This window comes from Sciurus carolinensis, chromosome 8, assembly GCF_902686445.1.
Source record: "Sciurus carolinensis chromosome 8, mSciCar1.2, whole genome shotgun sequence".
Classification (NCBI taxonomy): Eukaryota; Metazoa; Chordata; class Mammalia; order Rodentia; family Sciuridae; genus Sciurus; species Sciurus carolinensis.
Window position 1 is genome coordinate 141,887,793 of NC_062220.1, and position 15,333 is coordinate 141,903,125.

The window sequence follows — 15,333 nt, forward strand, 5'->3', positions numbered from 1 at the left end:
TGGGACACAGAGTGCACTGCTCACCTGCTGAGCCCTGGGACACAGAGTGCACTGCTCACCTGCTGAGCCCTGGGACACAGAGTGCACTGCTCACCTGCTGAGCCCTGGGACACAGAGTGCACTGCTCACCTGCTGAGCCCGGGAGCACAGAGTGCACTGCTCACCTGCTGAGCCCTGGGACACAGAGTGCACTGCTCACCTGCGGATCCCTGGGAGCACAGAGTACACTGCTTACAGGCCTGAACCTTAGGAGTACAGGGGTACACTGCTTACAGGCCTGAGCCCTGGGTGGGCCGTGTCTGAACAAGGGTGGTTTTGAGACCAGGGGGAGGGGAGGAGGCCTCAGGAGAGGTGGAGCAGAGGCTGGGGAGGCGCCTTGGAGCGTTAGCCAGGGAGCGTGGGCAGGCGTGGCACCCGGCCCAGGGAGTCAGAGCCTCTGGCCCACAGAGTCTAGCAGCACTGCTACCCAGGAGACCTCTTCCTGCAGGACTTCTCTCGGTGCTCCAGAGGTGACATTGCCAGGCAGACTTGTCCTCAGGGCCCAACGCTGCCAATTACGAGCTGTGTGTGCCCAGGAAAGCGACTCGGTATCTCTGTGTCATGATTGTCTAATCAGGAGACCAGGCAGGGGGATGATGACAGCCCCATCGTGACTTTGAAGATTAAGTTCCGTCACCCTGGCTGCTGCCGGGTGCCAAGTGACTGTGGGTCGGGCGCAGGATGGCAGGGTGGCAGGGCTGCAGTCACTGGAGCTCACAGGCTGGCTTGAGTTCCACCTCTGGCTCAGCTTCAGCAGCAGGCCTGGCTGCGCTGCGGAGTCAGGAGAGGACTCACAGCTGTGCCGGGCAGTTCAAGCTCCTTGCCATCTTCTCTGGCCGCTGGGTCTTGCTAGAGCTTCCTGCCAGCTCCTGAGATGCTGCCCGACACACCAGCCCACCTGCAGCTCACGCCGCAGGGAACAGGACCGAGAGGTCCCAGGGCTGGGCCTGCACACGTGGCACCTGAGACCCAGGGCCAGGCCTCCCAGGTGAGCCTCGCCTGGCCTCTGCTGCCCCGGGCTGGGCTTGGTACTTGGCCCAGGGCTCTGTCTACACTCGGTTACCCTCATGACATTCAGTGCCATGCTCAACCGTGTTCTTGGACGATTCCAGGGACGGGATTTCACATCCGTGTCTCAACCCCAGAAATCAGGTAGGTGTCTTGGGAGGGGCTGGAGTTCTGCTACAGTCTGACCCAGTCTTCAGAAAACCACACCCCCAAATACTCCCTCCTTCCCAGCAGCTGGCCTGGCGGACTCTCCAACCAGGCCGCTGGGCACTGTGCTTTGGTCCCTGGAAGATGCACAAGCCACAGACCTCTGCCCCACCCCAAGGCCCAGAGTCTGAATTTCCAAGGAGCTCCTGGGAGATGCCAAGGCTGTGGCCCTGGGCCCACCTGAGGAACGCCTCCAGCAGAGAGATCTGGCCCTCCTCTGAATGCTTCATTGCACTCGGAGGCTTGCAAAATGCAGAGGCCTGCTCCGGGGCAGCTCGCCCATCCTCCAGCCTCCACTGGAGAGCCCGTGGAGAACCAGCTGCCCCGCTCAGCCGCAGAGGGAGCTTGCTGTTGGCATGGGGTGGGCAGGCAGGACAGAAGGGTGCAGTGCCCAGGGGTGTGGGGTGAATTCAGATGACCCGTGCTGAACTCTGGGCGCTGAGCTGGGCCCTCCCAATCCTGCAGCTGCCCAAGGACAGGATCATCCTACCAATCTCTCTCCCCTGGTCACCTGAATTCACAGGATGGGACGTCACACACTGGCAGGACGGGGGAAAGCGTGTGCCCCGGGCCGGCCCAGCTGTCCAGGGAACAGTACTTTGCCCTCCAGTGCCAGCTCCTGGGCTCCCCCCGCTGCAGAGCCCAGAGTCCCACCCGCAGGACCCCAAGGAGTCGGGTGGGGGGACAGGGCCAGCCCAGGGCTCACGGCTGGGGCGCAGCACACGGGGCGGGCTCTCTGGAGTACCTGCATGCTGTCCAGGGCGCTCTGCGCAGGGAGCCAAGCCGGCACAACCACAAAACACACTGTGAGTGGACGGTCCCAGCAGCCCTGCTGCCCCTCCCGCTCCCACCACTTGAAGCCAGCGCCACCAGGGGTCCCCGAGCAGGGGCCACTGCCAGGGGAGGGTGGTGCGGCCAGGCAGCCTCCCAGGCTCTGCGCGTCCCACCCTGTTGCCAGACCACGCCCAGACGCTCGGCCACCAGGGACACGTAGGTGGATAGGGTGAGAGGACAGAAGCTCCTCCCAGGGCAGGGGGCCTGGACAGGACACCCAAGGGTGCCCCCGCTGCCCAGGGGAGCTGCTCCCTGGTGCCAGGGCCAGCCCGGGGGCAACTGGCAGCCTCGCCCACTGCCGGACAGCTCGGCCTCCCTGGGGCGGGCAGCCAGGACGTGCCCGGCAGTCCACTCCGTGGCCGCCCCTGGGGGTGGCTCACTGCAGGGCCTTGTCTCTAGGCCTCCCATCTCCGCTCCATGCAGGGAGGGTGCAGGTGGCCAGGGTCCCAGGGTGACCCCAAGAGCCCCGCCTTGCGGCCTGTCCACCTTCAGCAGAGGAAGCTGCAGGCAGTGGCCACCCCCACTATGCCACCCGTGGGACATGCTGCCATTTTCCTTCCAAGTCCCCCTCCCACCCCACCACCAGGACCACTGGGGAAGGACTGGGGAAGCCGAGAAGGTCAATCCTGTGGGGACGGTGGCCCTGGAAGTGCCTTGGTGGCACTGACCACTTTGATTGCTAGGCTCTCCTTTCTCTGATTCTGCAAGGGCCTCCCCAGGGTAAGTGTCATGCCTTAAGAACATCCCCCACAGTCCACTCCCCTGGGGTCACCACTCCTGGGCCAGCGGGGGCCACCTCCTGGCTTTCCTCCTGAGAGCAGCCCCCAGACACGCAGCTCTGACACTGGCCACGTGACTGAGGAAGCTGCTCCTCCTGGGCCTCAGTTTCCCCCGGGTGAAGGTGGACGTCGCAGGGTACCCAGCCAAGGGGCCACTCATAAGAAGAGCCCGAGAGGAGGGAGCAGAGCCCGGCGGCAGGTAGACCGCAGGCACCTGACTGGCGAGCATGTGGCCCTCCCGCCGCCCGGAGCCCGCGGCCCGCTCACCTCTAGCAGCTGCACGGCTCCTTGGTGCTCCTTCTTGGCTTCGACCTGAGCCTGCGCAGGGAGAGAGAAGACAGCATTTAGAAGGGAGAGGGCCGGCCCATCTGAGGTGGGCCGGGCGTGGGCTCCTTCCCCACTGACCCCTAACTCCCAGGGTCTCCTTGGGCCCGGACATGGCTTTGGCTGGGCCTGATGCTCTTGTGGTCTCCGCAGGACGGCGCCTGGGACCCAGCTGGGCCTGAGGGTGGGCAGTCCTGTCCCCTTCCTGAGAGGGGCTGCAGAGGGACTGAACCCCGCATGGCGGGGCCGCTCGGTCAAGGCCCCCGCACAGCTTTGGCCGCTACCTCCTCACCGTCTGGGAAGCGAGGGGAACAACGAGGTTGACCCAGACAGCTCGGGGCCCGAGACCCCGGCCTCGAAGGAGGTGCCGTGGGTGGGGGTCTTGCACGCCCAGCCTGCCGCAGGGGTCCGCCCTCCTCAGAGCACTGGAAGCAAGACCATCGTCCCCACTGAAAAAATGTCAGAAGTTCCACCAAAGACATCTCTGGGATGGCTGCTGCCTGGCGCAGGGCCAGTCCTGCCAACCTGGAGAGTAACCTGAAGCCCAGCGCCTGAGGAGCCCAGCTGTGCTCGCGGCCTTGCCTCCTCTCCCGCGAGGCCCCTGAACTTGCCGGGATCCGCCCGGCCCCTGCCCTGAGGAGACGAGTGAGGCCCCACACTCTCGGATATGGGTGCGTTGGGTGGGCACGTAGCCTAGCCTGAGCAGTGACACTGGCAGGGGACTCTGGGAGAGAGGGAGCTGCAGCCTCCACGTTGCCATGAGGAGCAAGGTTGGCGTGGCCAGGATCCGCCACCTGGAAACCCAGAATGAGGCCAACAGAGAGAAGGCTGGAAGCCAGTCCAGAGGCCAAGGAGCTCGGATGGCACTTGGGATTTAGCCTTGTCTCCATCAGCTGCCCTGGATCCAGCCCTACCCGAAGTCAGATTTCCAGTTACTAGTAAGGACACGATTTCCTTTGGGGATTTCCCATCACTTGAAACCGAGAGTCCTGGAATGAATACCATCATCCACCATTAAGACTGTGACGCCCCCATTTTAAAGCTGAAGAAACGGAAGCTCATTGGGCGTCCGAGGTTGTGTTGTAGGCCAGAGAGCCGGGGCTCCTTGGGTGCTGCCTGCACCTCACCTCGTGCTGTGCACCCCAGCGGGGCTCAGTGGGCTCGGGCATCCTGTGGCAGAGCCCCTGGTGTGTGAAGAGGGACCTCCCTGACACCGTCCTCCAGCCTCCTAAGGAAAGCCCTGCGTGCGGAGGGAGCTCAGGCTCATGCTCGGGGTTCCTGGAGAGCCGCTCAGCCTGAGAAAGGTTCCGGGGCGTCGTCTGTCCTGAGGAGGCAAGTGAGCACTGTCCTCACAGCTGCGGCTTCTCCCTGGCGAGGCAGAGGGCACCTGGCTCCCGGGAAAGCTGAACGCCACACGTCAGTCACGCTCTTCTCCAGCCCGCCGCCACCAGGGCTCCGCACTCTTCCTCACGGCGAAGCCACCAGAGCGACGGTAAGTAACAGCGGGAAGAAGACCAGCAGTCGGCACCTACGGGGCCTGCACCGTAAAGCCCCACGGCGTCCGCAGCAGCAAGAGGCTTCCACCCGAGGGCCCGAAGGACAGCCGCAGGGCAGGTGGCACCGCCCAGCCAGGTGGGCAGCGGCAACCTAGTGCCCGGCTCGGGACAAAAGCCTGAGGCTGGTTGTGTCAGCCTGCTTTTTTGGCCCCTCAGCCCAGAGTGTTAAATTGAAGAGACAAAAGCTCAATTCTTGCAAATTCTCAGCAGCAGCAAGGAGACTCCCTCCAGGGGCCCGCCACAGGCAGCAGGCGGCTGTCCTGCAGAAGGGACCCCGCTGAGGCTGTGACTCCAGAGCACCGTGTGTGGCCTGGGCGCCCTGGACCTGAGGCTGGAAGGACTACATCCCAGGATGCGCTACCCAGGCTGCCACAGAGGCTCCAAGCGAGCTGTGCAGGCACAGAGAGCAGCGTGTGCACAGTCCCTGGCGGACGCTCAGAGCACCATCGCCCAGGTGCCCTGCCCGAGAGGGGACGGTCGAGAGGAGGCAGGGCCGCTGCGGAAGGGCTGGGTCAGTACCGTGCTGATGTGTCCCTCAGCGCGGTTCATCCACAGCACAGCTCACCCCGCCCAGCCTGCATGCCCCGGGCATTGCTGACCTGAGGCGCTGGTGCGCACCCCTGAGTGACAGCAAGGCCCTGTGGGTGATCGCTCCCTCTCTGTCCTGCAGGAAGCCATGACTGTGGCTGGATGGGCCTCGTCCGGCCTCCCTGCCTTCACGCTCAACCCAGCTCCCGCGACGCGGCTGGCAGGCTGGCCCTGTCTTGCCTGGCTCCCAGGAGGACAGCCGTGGCCAGGGCCGTGATCCTCGGGCCTGCTCGCTCTTCCACGCAGTGAGCGCCTTCAGCGGTACTGTGTCCCTGCTCCCCAGCCCCGTCCTGCCAGGGAGAGGGAGCCTCCAGGGACAGGAAGGCACTGGGCTCGGGTCCCCGGCATTTGCTCCTCGTGCCCAGCGCTTTCTCAGGGTGGTGGGGCTGGAGAAGCAGCCCACAAAGGAACCCCGCACACGAGGAAGGGGGGCAGCACCCAGCCACGTCCACAGGCGCCCAGCTTCCTCACGCACCCTGTGTGTCCAGGAAAAGAGCACCTGCGATCCCGGAGGGGGAGGCTCGAACAGAGAGGGGTTCCCGGGACCCCGGTCTGCACCCAGCCTGGCCTGGAGGAGGAGGCCAGGGCTCCAGCAGCAGCCTCGGGGACATGGGGCTGAGCACCTTCCTGACAGGGGCTTCGCGGCTCGAGCCGGGATGCTGGGCCAGGAGCGAGAGGCGGGCCGACACCCAGAGCTGCATCGACTCCAGCAGGGAGCCTGAGTCAAGCCAGGAGGGAGAGCTGCCATCCCCGAGTGCAGAGCACAGGGAGCCAGCTGGGACGGGAGGGCGAGGACCTCCCGCAGGCGGTGCGCGGCCCAGGCTGGGAAAGAGCTGGGCTCAGAGCCGGCAGCTGGTGGAGACCAAACCCAGGAGCTCCAAACACAGCTGGGGCTCAGGCCCTGCGGCCAGGTGAGGGCACGGGCTTCCGGGCAGAGGATGACTTTAGAGGGTGTGGGGCAGGACACAGCCAGGGGGCGCAGTCCTAGAGGCCTGCGTGCCCACCGGGCCGCGGGGTCAGAGAGCCAGGGCAGAGCGCCCACGCTGGGCGTGAGCGTGCAGGCCATCACCAAGGGCTGCCTGGTTGGCGGGGGAGGGCGGGCCCCAGAGCGGCTGGGATGTGGACAGACGCCCTAGCTCTCCTGTGGCAGGCCACGTCACAAGCCTCAGGGCCTGGGCAGTCCAAGGACGGCGGGGGACAAGGAGGGCTCAGGGCTGGACGCTAGCTTCCCGTGGAGCCGCACTACCCTGGGGTGAGGCTCCGGCTCTGCCTACAGTCCTAGATCCAGGCCCGGCCCCTCGCCGCCCCGCTGGCCCTGGCCCTCCCAGACGCGCTCACTGGGTGTCACCCACCCGCAGTTGCTGCCCCTCACGCTTCTTTCTGTGCCTTTCCCGCGTGGCGCCTGACGTCGCTGGGCTTGCTGGTGTTCACGCGCGTCCACCCGTTGGGGCGGAGGCCAGGCTCCCTGGACAGTGCCTCCCACTTTCCAGGACCAGGAGGGGCAGCAGGAGGCTGCGGGCCACCGGCATTTGCTGAGGGAGTGAGCAGGTGACAGGTGCCCCCAACGGGCGCCCGGTGGGACCATCTGGGCGATGAGCTCGGGGAAGGGTTGCCAATCTCCAGTCGCCCCACAGTCTCTGCCTTGAAATCCGGAGTCTCCAAGAAACTACGTGCCAGCGAGGTCGCATTTCATCTGGATGGAGCGTCCATGTGTCCGAAAATAGAGACAATGCTGAACACGGCAAAATAAATAAATAAACGGGAGCCGGGAAACCGTGCTCCACCGCAGGAGGCGGCGGGCTGGGCAGGGCGGGCGGGACGGGGGAGAAGAGGGATGGTTCCGCCCGCCTGCGGCCGCAGTGCTCCTGCAGACACCATCTGAGGAGATGTGCTGGTGCGCCAGCCGCTTATGGAGACAGGAACAGGGGCTCTGTCGCAGTCCGTCAGCGCCGGCTTAATGAAACTGACCCCTGGAACCAGGCCTCCATGGAAGAGGGCACGGGGCCTCTGCCAGCTGCCACGGTGCTTGCTAAGAAACTGGAGGAGCGTCCTCTCAGCAGCCCGGGGTGGGTGGAGGCAACCGCGTGGCCCTTGCTGTGAGGTCAAAGGCTGGAGAGGCAGTGGATGGGTGTGGGCCTCCATGGAGACCAGAGAAGTGGCCACTACCCAGCAGCCAGCATGGTCACTCTGCAGTCCCAACTGTCCACTCTGGCTGAAAGACCTGCTGCCCTACCAGGAGGAGCAGTGGGCAGGGGCCAGGACTCTGGGCATTGGGCAGCAGCTATTCCCAGGTCTCCCGGAGTCGGCCAAGCCCCTGTTCCTGCAAGACGGACTCTCCTGCCCATGTGGTGAGGCAGCAGACTGAGGTGCAGGGCCAACACCCTTAGCCCACCTGTGGCAGGTGCCCAGGGACACACCAGAGTCCTGGCTGGCTGGCCCCTTCTCCTCCCCTTCCCTCTGTCTCTCCTTTCCTCTCTTCTCCTCTTTCTCTCTTGATTCTTCTCCTTCCACTCCCTCCTTCTCTCTCCTCTCTCTCTCTCTCTCCTCTCTTCTCCCTCTCTCTCTCTCCTCTTCTCTCCTCTCTCTCTCCTCTCTCTCTCTCTCCTCCTCTCTCCTTCTCTCTCTCCTCTCTCTCCCTTCTCTCTCTCCTCTCTCTCTCTCTCTCTTCTCTCTCTCTTCTCTCCTCTCTCTCTCCTCTCTCTCTCCTCTCCCTCTCTCTCTCTCTCCTTCTCTCTCTCCTCTCTCTCTCCTTCTCTCTCCTCTCCTCTCTCTCTCTCCTTCTTTCTCTCCTCTCTCTCCTTCTTTCTCTCCTCTCTCTCTCCTCTTTCTCTCTCCTCTCCCTCTCCTTCTCTCTCCTCTTCTCTCCTCTCTCTCCTTCTTTCTCTCTTCTCTCTCTCTCTCCTTCTTTCTCTCCTCTCTCTCTCCTCTCTCCTTCTTTCTCTCTCCTCTCCCTCTCTCTCTCTCCCTCTCTCCTCTCCCTCTCTCTCTTCTCTTCTCTATCTCTTCTCTCCTCTCTCTCTCTCCTCTCTCTCTCTCCTCTCCCTCCCTCTCTCTCCTCTCTCTCTCTCCTTCTTTCTCTCCTCTCTCTTTCTTTCTCTCTCTCTCCTTCTTTCTCTCTTCTCTTCTCTCTCTCTCTCCTCTCTCTCTCTCCTTCTTTCTCTCCTGTCTCTCCCCCCCCTCTCTCTCCTCTCTCTCCCTGTCTCCCTCTCTCTCTCTTCCTCTGTCTCTCTCCTCTCCTCTCTCTCCTCTCTCTCCCTCTCTCTCTCCCTCTCTCTCCTCTCTCTCCCCCCTCTCTCCCTCTCTCTCTCTTCCTCTCTCTCTCTCCCTCTCTCTCCCTCTCTCTCCCCCTCTCCCTCTCTCTCTCTCCCCTCTCTCCTTCTTTCTCTCCTCTCTCTCCCCCCCTCTCTCTCCCTCTCTCTCCCCCTCTCCCTCTCTCTCTCCCCCCTCTCTCCTTCTTTCTCTCCTCTCTCTCCCCCCTCTCTCTCCCTCTCTCCCTCTCTCTCCCCCTCTCCCTCTCTCTCCCTCTCCCCCCCTCTCTCTTCCTCTCTCTCCTCTCTTCTCTCTCTTCCTCCCTCTCTCTCCCTCTCTCTCCCCCTCTCCCTCTCTCTTCCCCTCTCTCTCCCTCTCCCTCAGATCTTGCTATAAATACTGCTCGGCAACTTGACTTGCTCACTTAATAACACAAGGTGCCAAGAGCAGATAGAAACCACGCTTTTCCCCTCGATGGTGCCACACTGGGCCATGGTATGGACATGCCAGTCCACACAACCCTGGCCCTTGGGCGGGCATTGGGCTTGACCCAGGTCCCATCCCTGCCCCATGTGACAGTGCCGGTCCCGGCTGCCTTTCTGGCCGGCACACCCCCTGGCGGGTGGCAGGGTCAGCATCTCTGTGCACTGTCACTGTGGCCAGTGCTGCGGACTGCTCTTGCCCAAAGCTGAAGCCAGTCATGCTCCCGCCAGGACCCAATCAGCCCCTTCCCCGAGTCTCCAGCAGCGCCCTCAGGACTTGGCCGTCCACCCTGCTTACCGGATGTGGCTTCCAGGCAGCCTAAGAGGGCACACGGCACAGCGGGCATGTGGACCCTGGGGACCTGCTGCGGGAAGGAGGGGCCAGCAGCCCGCGCCCGCCCGAGGCTCACCTTCTGCAGAAGCTCGATCTCCTGCTGCTTGGCGCTGAGGACGGCCAGGGCTTGCTCATGCTCCACCTCCAGCTGCTGCCGCCGCTCAGCAGCCTCACGCATGTGCTGTGGGGACAGGGGCTCCTGAGCGCCAGGCGCAGCCCACCATGCTCCACCAGGCAGGCGGCCTACGCTGCCACCCCCCAAGCAGCGCTGGCCCCCCAGCTCTCCCTTCCCGGGGTTCCCACCGGGAGGGAGGGCGGGGGGATCCCGTCCCAGGGAGGCTCCACCCGCCTTGTCCTCCTGTGCTCCATGCTGTGCCCCAGCAGGGCTCCTGGCCCTCCTCTCCCCTGCATGGACGCTGCCCTCTGCCCTCACTGCCTGGCTTTCCACCTGCTCCTCCCGCAGGCCCCAGCACGTCAGCTGCAGGACCTCACTTTGTCACAGCGGCAGGTGCTGTAACTGCCCCGTTCTAGAGGGGACGGCCAGGGAGAGGCCCTTGCAGGCCTGCTGCCGCTGAGTGGACGTCAACCCAGGGTCCACGCCCTCCGTGGAGCCTCCTGCTTCAGGCTCTGGTCCCAGCTGTGGCTCCGGTGGACCAGAGAGCACAGTTCCTGCAAGACCAGCCCCAGGAGGGTCCCAAGGGATGACGGTCAGGCCTGGCTCCTGAGCAGGAGGAAGCGGCCCAGGCACAGTGCTCCTGGGGGCGTCCTGGCCTCGGGTCAGCCCCGTCCTCACTCAGGAGGCAGAGCCCAAGCCCCAGAGCCCAGGCCGATGCCATACCCTCTCCTGCCCACCTTAGCTCTGCCCACAGGCTGCTCCTGCCTTCGCCCTGGTGGCCAGCCACCACCAGGCCCCTGTCCAGAACAAGGGTGGGCATCAGAGTCCCCTGAGGCCGGTGCAGCTAGCTCAGTGGCCACGATCACTCCTGGTGATGTGAGTGCGTGCTGAGGCATGACCTCCTGTGCAGGGCTCACACAGCAGACCAAGGGCCACACAGGACTCGCAGGAGGCACGTCACAGTGCTGGCCACGTGGTCCAAAGGGAGGAGACCAGCAGGCGCCAACACTGAATTTCTTTCCATTTCCTTTTTTTAAAATATATATCACAAAAAATTGACTTTGTGGTCAACATTTTAAATTTGGATCTTCAACCTGAAAGTCCAAATTCCTTAAAAACTGAGGAGAGGCGGGTTGGGCACGTGGCCCATTGGCACGAGGGCACCTGGCATGCCCGTCTGCCTGTCTGCACCTGCTCTCCTTCAGCCCCCGACCCCTGAGGGTCTCCACGTAGCCACCCTGTAACACAGGGAGCAGTCCCAGCACACGGGGCCAGGGACAAGCCTGGCCTTCCTCTTCTGCCCGGGCTGGTTGGCAATCCGTGTCCATCTACTTATTGTTTTGTGATCTTACTGATTTTTAGTGCCTTACTATTTTTACTTAGTTTTGGACTCTTGGAGGCTGGGAGCCTTGGCCAGTTGCAAGGCAGGAGGCCCACCTCAGCGAGAAGCAGGGACACAGCTTCCTGAGGCTGTGGACACTCCCAGGAGCAGGCGGAGGGGCCCTGCTGTGGGGGGGGGCGGGGGCAGAGGCACCCGGTGCGCCTCCTCCCCCACCTGCCAGAGGCTCTTCTGCCTGGAAACGCCTGGGGTGGGCCGTTCTGCCGGGATGGGAAGGCCTCCCGGGCGTTTTGCAGAGTGCTGCGGGGGTGAGAGCCAAGTTGCCTTGGGTGTGGAGCTGGGGCGACCTCTGCACCTCTCCACGTCTCCAGAAGCCGCTCGGTGAACTCCAGAGCTGTAATTACCCGCAGACAAGTGGTAGTTGCTCTGTTGCCATGGAAACTCTCACAGGAGCCCAGGCTGCTTGGAGGAGAGAACTCCCCAAAAGAGCACACCCCTATGTCGGGCACCGTGGTCAGGCACTGGAACACGTTCGCCCTGGACTGGACAGCCGTTCCCTGGGTTCGTGGGCAGGAAGGCAGAAGGGCACACGCAGCCTCCCAGAGTATCCAGGGGGCTGTTCCAGGACCTCCAAGCACAAAATGCTCAGGCGCTCAGGGCCTGGTCCAGCGTTTGCATATCTTCCCACAGGCTCTCAATGTCTCTGGACGACTCAGTAGACACGGGCGGTCAGCGCGGGTAAACAGTTGCTGTTCTGTGCTGTCAGGGACCACGACAAAGAATGGTCTGTGTGCTGGGCACAGGAGCAGGCTGTTCCCTGTGGCCTGTTCACCTCGGACGGGAAACCATGACCAAGGAGGCCAGCTGCCCTCTGCCTGGCCTTGTGCCGAGCGCAGCAGCTCTCGGCTTGCAGGGTGGCAGAGCTGCTGTCTCCCGCGGACCCTCCTGTGACCCTCCTGCTGCCTTCTGGTCCTCCAGGAGGAGGAGCCAAGCTGCAGAGCCCTGGGTCAGGAGCGCTGAGCTCCTTGGCGGGTTTGGGTTCGCTCACACGCTGGCCAGGGGCTCTGCACAGGACAAGAGTGCCCGTGACCGCCTCAGTACGACCTAGATGAACTGGAAGACGGCGGTCAGGGCTAAGAGGGCAAGGATCTCTGCAGGCCCACAGGCTGTCCCACTGTGTGCCGAGAGCTGGGCACTGTGGTCACTGTTTTGTGACAGACTCAGAGAGGCCAAGCAACTTGCCTGAGGCCACACGGCTGGAACGAGGCAGAGCCAGTACATTTGCGGCGCTGCCCACTCTGGTGAGGCAACCCAGAGGCAACGACATTGGTCCCGAAGCCCAGGAGGCGCAGCTGAGCACGGGCAGAGACCACGGCACAGGCGTCCGCGGATCCCTCCCACTTGTCCTTGGGCTTCTGCTAAGGCTGAACATGGCCCAGGGGTCCTCATCTAGCCTGGGAAGGGGGCTCGTTATGAGAGGAGGAGACGCTTCCTCACGAGGCCTCAACCCACAGTCACTGGGCGTGGGCCGCAGAGGCCCAGGGGTGAGACCAGCCTCCTGCTTCCCGGGTGAAGGGGAGATGGCGCCCAGCGCTCAGGGTCCAAGGGAGGGAAACAGGGGGAAGGAGACCCTGCTCACCCCCTCGAGCTGCGAGCCCAGCCAGCCCCCGAGCCCACGGGCCTCAGCTGCCCGCCGTCGGCCCTGGCAGGGAGGCTCGGGAGGAGCCCTGCTCCCTGTCCCATGGCGCCTGCCGCACTCTGGGCCCCCCAGCCCAGCTCCTGGCCATCCATGTGGCTCCCTGCCTGCCCCTTCACACCAGTCTCTCAGCCGCATGGACCGCGGCCTCCTCCTGGTCACACCCTGGCCGGGCCCTGTTCACCTGCCACCTCCGGATGCTGGAGGGACCACTGCTCTGTGCAGCTTTGTTCCGGGGCCAGCTTCCCGAGCAGGCCCTCAGGACCGGCGTCCACTCAGGCACCAAGGCTCTCCCGCTCACACGCAGCGCCAATTCGCGCCCCCGCGTGCACAGGAAGCTCACCCCGCCACCCAAGACGGCACTCTTGGTTTTCTATCTCAAAGGAGAACTGAGGACCGCTTGCCCGTCTCACCACAGGCCGTCCACCCTTGGCTCTGCGGACAGGAGCTGCCAGCCCTTCTTGCCGCCACCCCTGGCTCAGCAGCCACAGTTTGAAGCCTCTGTCTGGTCCTGGACCTTCCCCCGAAGCCGACTGCCTTCCTCCAGGTCCCCTGCTCCCCAGCAAGCACCAGCCCCTCCCCGGGCCACAGCTCCTGCCGCCAGCCCCGCCCGCCCCACCCAGGGCCACCTCCACACCTCTCAAGGACACCATGGCGCTGATTGATGGGGAACAAAATCCAGCTTCACCAGAGCTGCACAGACCCAGGAGCTGCCCAACCCTCTCCTGCCCTGCTGACACAGAGGCCAGCCTCTGCTCAGGTCCACAATGCCACCACCGTCACCAAGGCTCTTGGCACATGGCCCTCCCACTGCCCCCTCTGAACACCACAGGGCTGGCAGCTTTGTGTGTCTGTGCCTTTATTCAGAGTTGTCCCTCCCTGATCCACGAGCTCTCAGACTCCAACGTCCAGCTCATGATGAGAAAGAGCAAAGGACAACCGGACACGGCCCTCCCACAGCAGCCTCTGTGCCCTCCCCTGAGCCTCATGGCCTGGCTCCAAAGCTGCACCATGGCCTTCCGTGACCCGCCACCCGCTGTGACCCGTGCTGGTGATGTCACCTAAGTCTCCCGTCCGGCAGACTAGAGAGGCCCTGCTCCCGTGTGCACGCAGGAGCCCAAGGCCAGCTACATGGAAGTCCACAGTGACTGGGGAGGGAGACGCACGCAGGGCTGCAGGGAGCTAGACTCAGGGGTGAGAGGCAGAGAAGACCAGGTCCCACGCTTAACCAAACCTAAAGGCAAAGCCGCGCGTCAGGCACACGCTGGGTCTCCAGAGGTCAGCCTCCAAGACGGGTGTGGATGAGGGTGGAAGGTAGGGGTGAGGCTGGGTTGGAGGGCTGAAATCATGGCGCTGGGAAAGAGGACTCAGAAGCCAGCTATGAACCCCTGGGAGAGACAGGACCCCAAAACAAGGCCTGCTAACACATCGCCACGCAGCAGAGAATGAACTGTTCCATCGCGGGTGCTGAGTTTCTAAACACAGCACCTGCGGCTGTGGACCCGTGGAGCATCCTGGCCGGCAGGGCAATGTTTCTAAGATGCTGGTCGGTGTCTCCTGCTGTCACCAACCCTTGTGTCTCTTCCTTTCCTCTCCCATGTCCCATCCAAAGGTCCTCAGGGAGGGAAGGGGCAAGGCGGGTGCAGAAACAAAGGCCCTTGGGGCTCTGTCTGCACCTGTACCCAGGGGTCCAAGAAGACAGGCCCACAGGGACTCCCGGGGGGATCAGGCTGGGCTCCCCTTCCAGTCTGCAGGTGACAGCAGAGGCGCTGGACACTGGTGGTCCTGGGAGAGGGGCTCTGCTTTCTGCGCGGTTCCAGGGAAGTGAGCCCCTAGGGGGCCCATGGCTAGCAGGCAGGGACCTCCGGGCCACCCTGGAGGGGCCGAGGGACCACAGGAACTCGGGCAACCCCAGGACTAAGCTGCTTCAGGGCTTCCATTCTGTGGTGGTGTCGTGTGGCCCGAAGGCTCGTCTCGAGATGGCAGAGACTCCGGGAGACTGAGGCTCACACACTGACAGCCAACAAGTTCAACGAGAAGTGGACAGAAACCCAACAACCGGAAGAAACCATCAAAACCGCTGAAATCTGAACTTGCTGACAACTCAACAGCAGAAACTGCCCAACCCAGGAAACCCCGGCCTGAGGAGGGGTGTGGGTTGTGCCCACAAATAGCTGGAGGCTGTGTCCAGCGGCCCAGAGGCAACTGGAGCTGGGTCAGCACACAGGAGGCTTTCCATCCTAAGCCCAGTTCACGTGATCAGAGCAGAGTGAAGGAGAGCCGAGGACACCTTCCAGTCCAGTCTCTCTTCATGGTCACCATGGAGACCCTAGATGGACAGGTGGGTGGGGGGTGGCATTCTGCTGTGTTCAGGTCTGCGGTCAACCACAGTGGGCCCGGTGCCTGCTGCGGGACCTCCTCCATGCCCCTGACTGTGAGGATCCCTCTGCCTCACAATCTTCCTGCCCCCAGTGCCCACAGGTGCCCGGCTACCCCTTCACCACCTGCCCCGCTCACAGTGTTCCCATGCTGGGGCCTGTCTTCCCTGAGGGGACCTCCGTGTTCCCTCCTGCCCAGCAGGCATCCCTGATTGTGGTGGCAGCAGTCTGGATTCTCTCCAAGAGACCCCTTCCTGTGCTCTGCCCGTGGCTCCAGGGTTTGCATGGGACGTAGGCTAACCCAGGTTGAGGTCAGTGTACCCCGTGAAGAGGCATCCCTTCTGCGGTTGGGGGCTGGCAGGATGCAAGCTGGGAGGTGCCGGGCACCCCTCTGAAGCAACGTGG

At 63.5% G+C, this 15,333-nt stretch overlaps 1 protein-coding gene across 8 annotated transcripts in view; it reads right to left on the reverse strand.

The window, feature by feature from the left end:
- Positions 1–15,333, reverse strand: part of Rimbp2 (RIMS binding protein 2) — a 77,935-nt gene that overhangs the window by 48,837 nt on the left and 13,765 nt on the right. For all 8 annotated transcript variants that reach the window (XR_007109774.1, XR_007109775.1, XM_047560689.1 and 5 more), the window contains exons 2-3: positions 9,477–9,581; positions 3,135–3,185 (exon numbers count right to left, since the gene is read on the reverse strand). Coding sequence is in view for 6 of the 8 variants with exons in the window: in XM_047560689.1 (XP_047416645.1) it covers positions 3,135–3,185; positions 9,477–9,578 (153 nt within the window). In the remaining 2 variants the exon portion in view is untranslated. The remainder of the gene's footprint in view (positions 1–3,134; positions 3,186–9,476; positions 9,582–15,333) is intronic.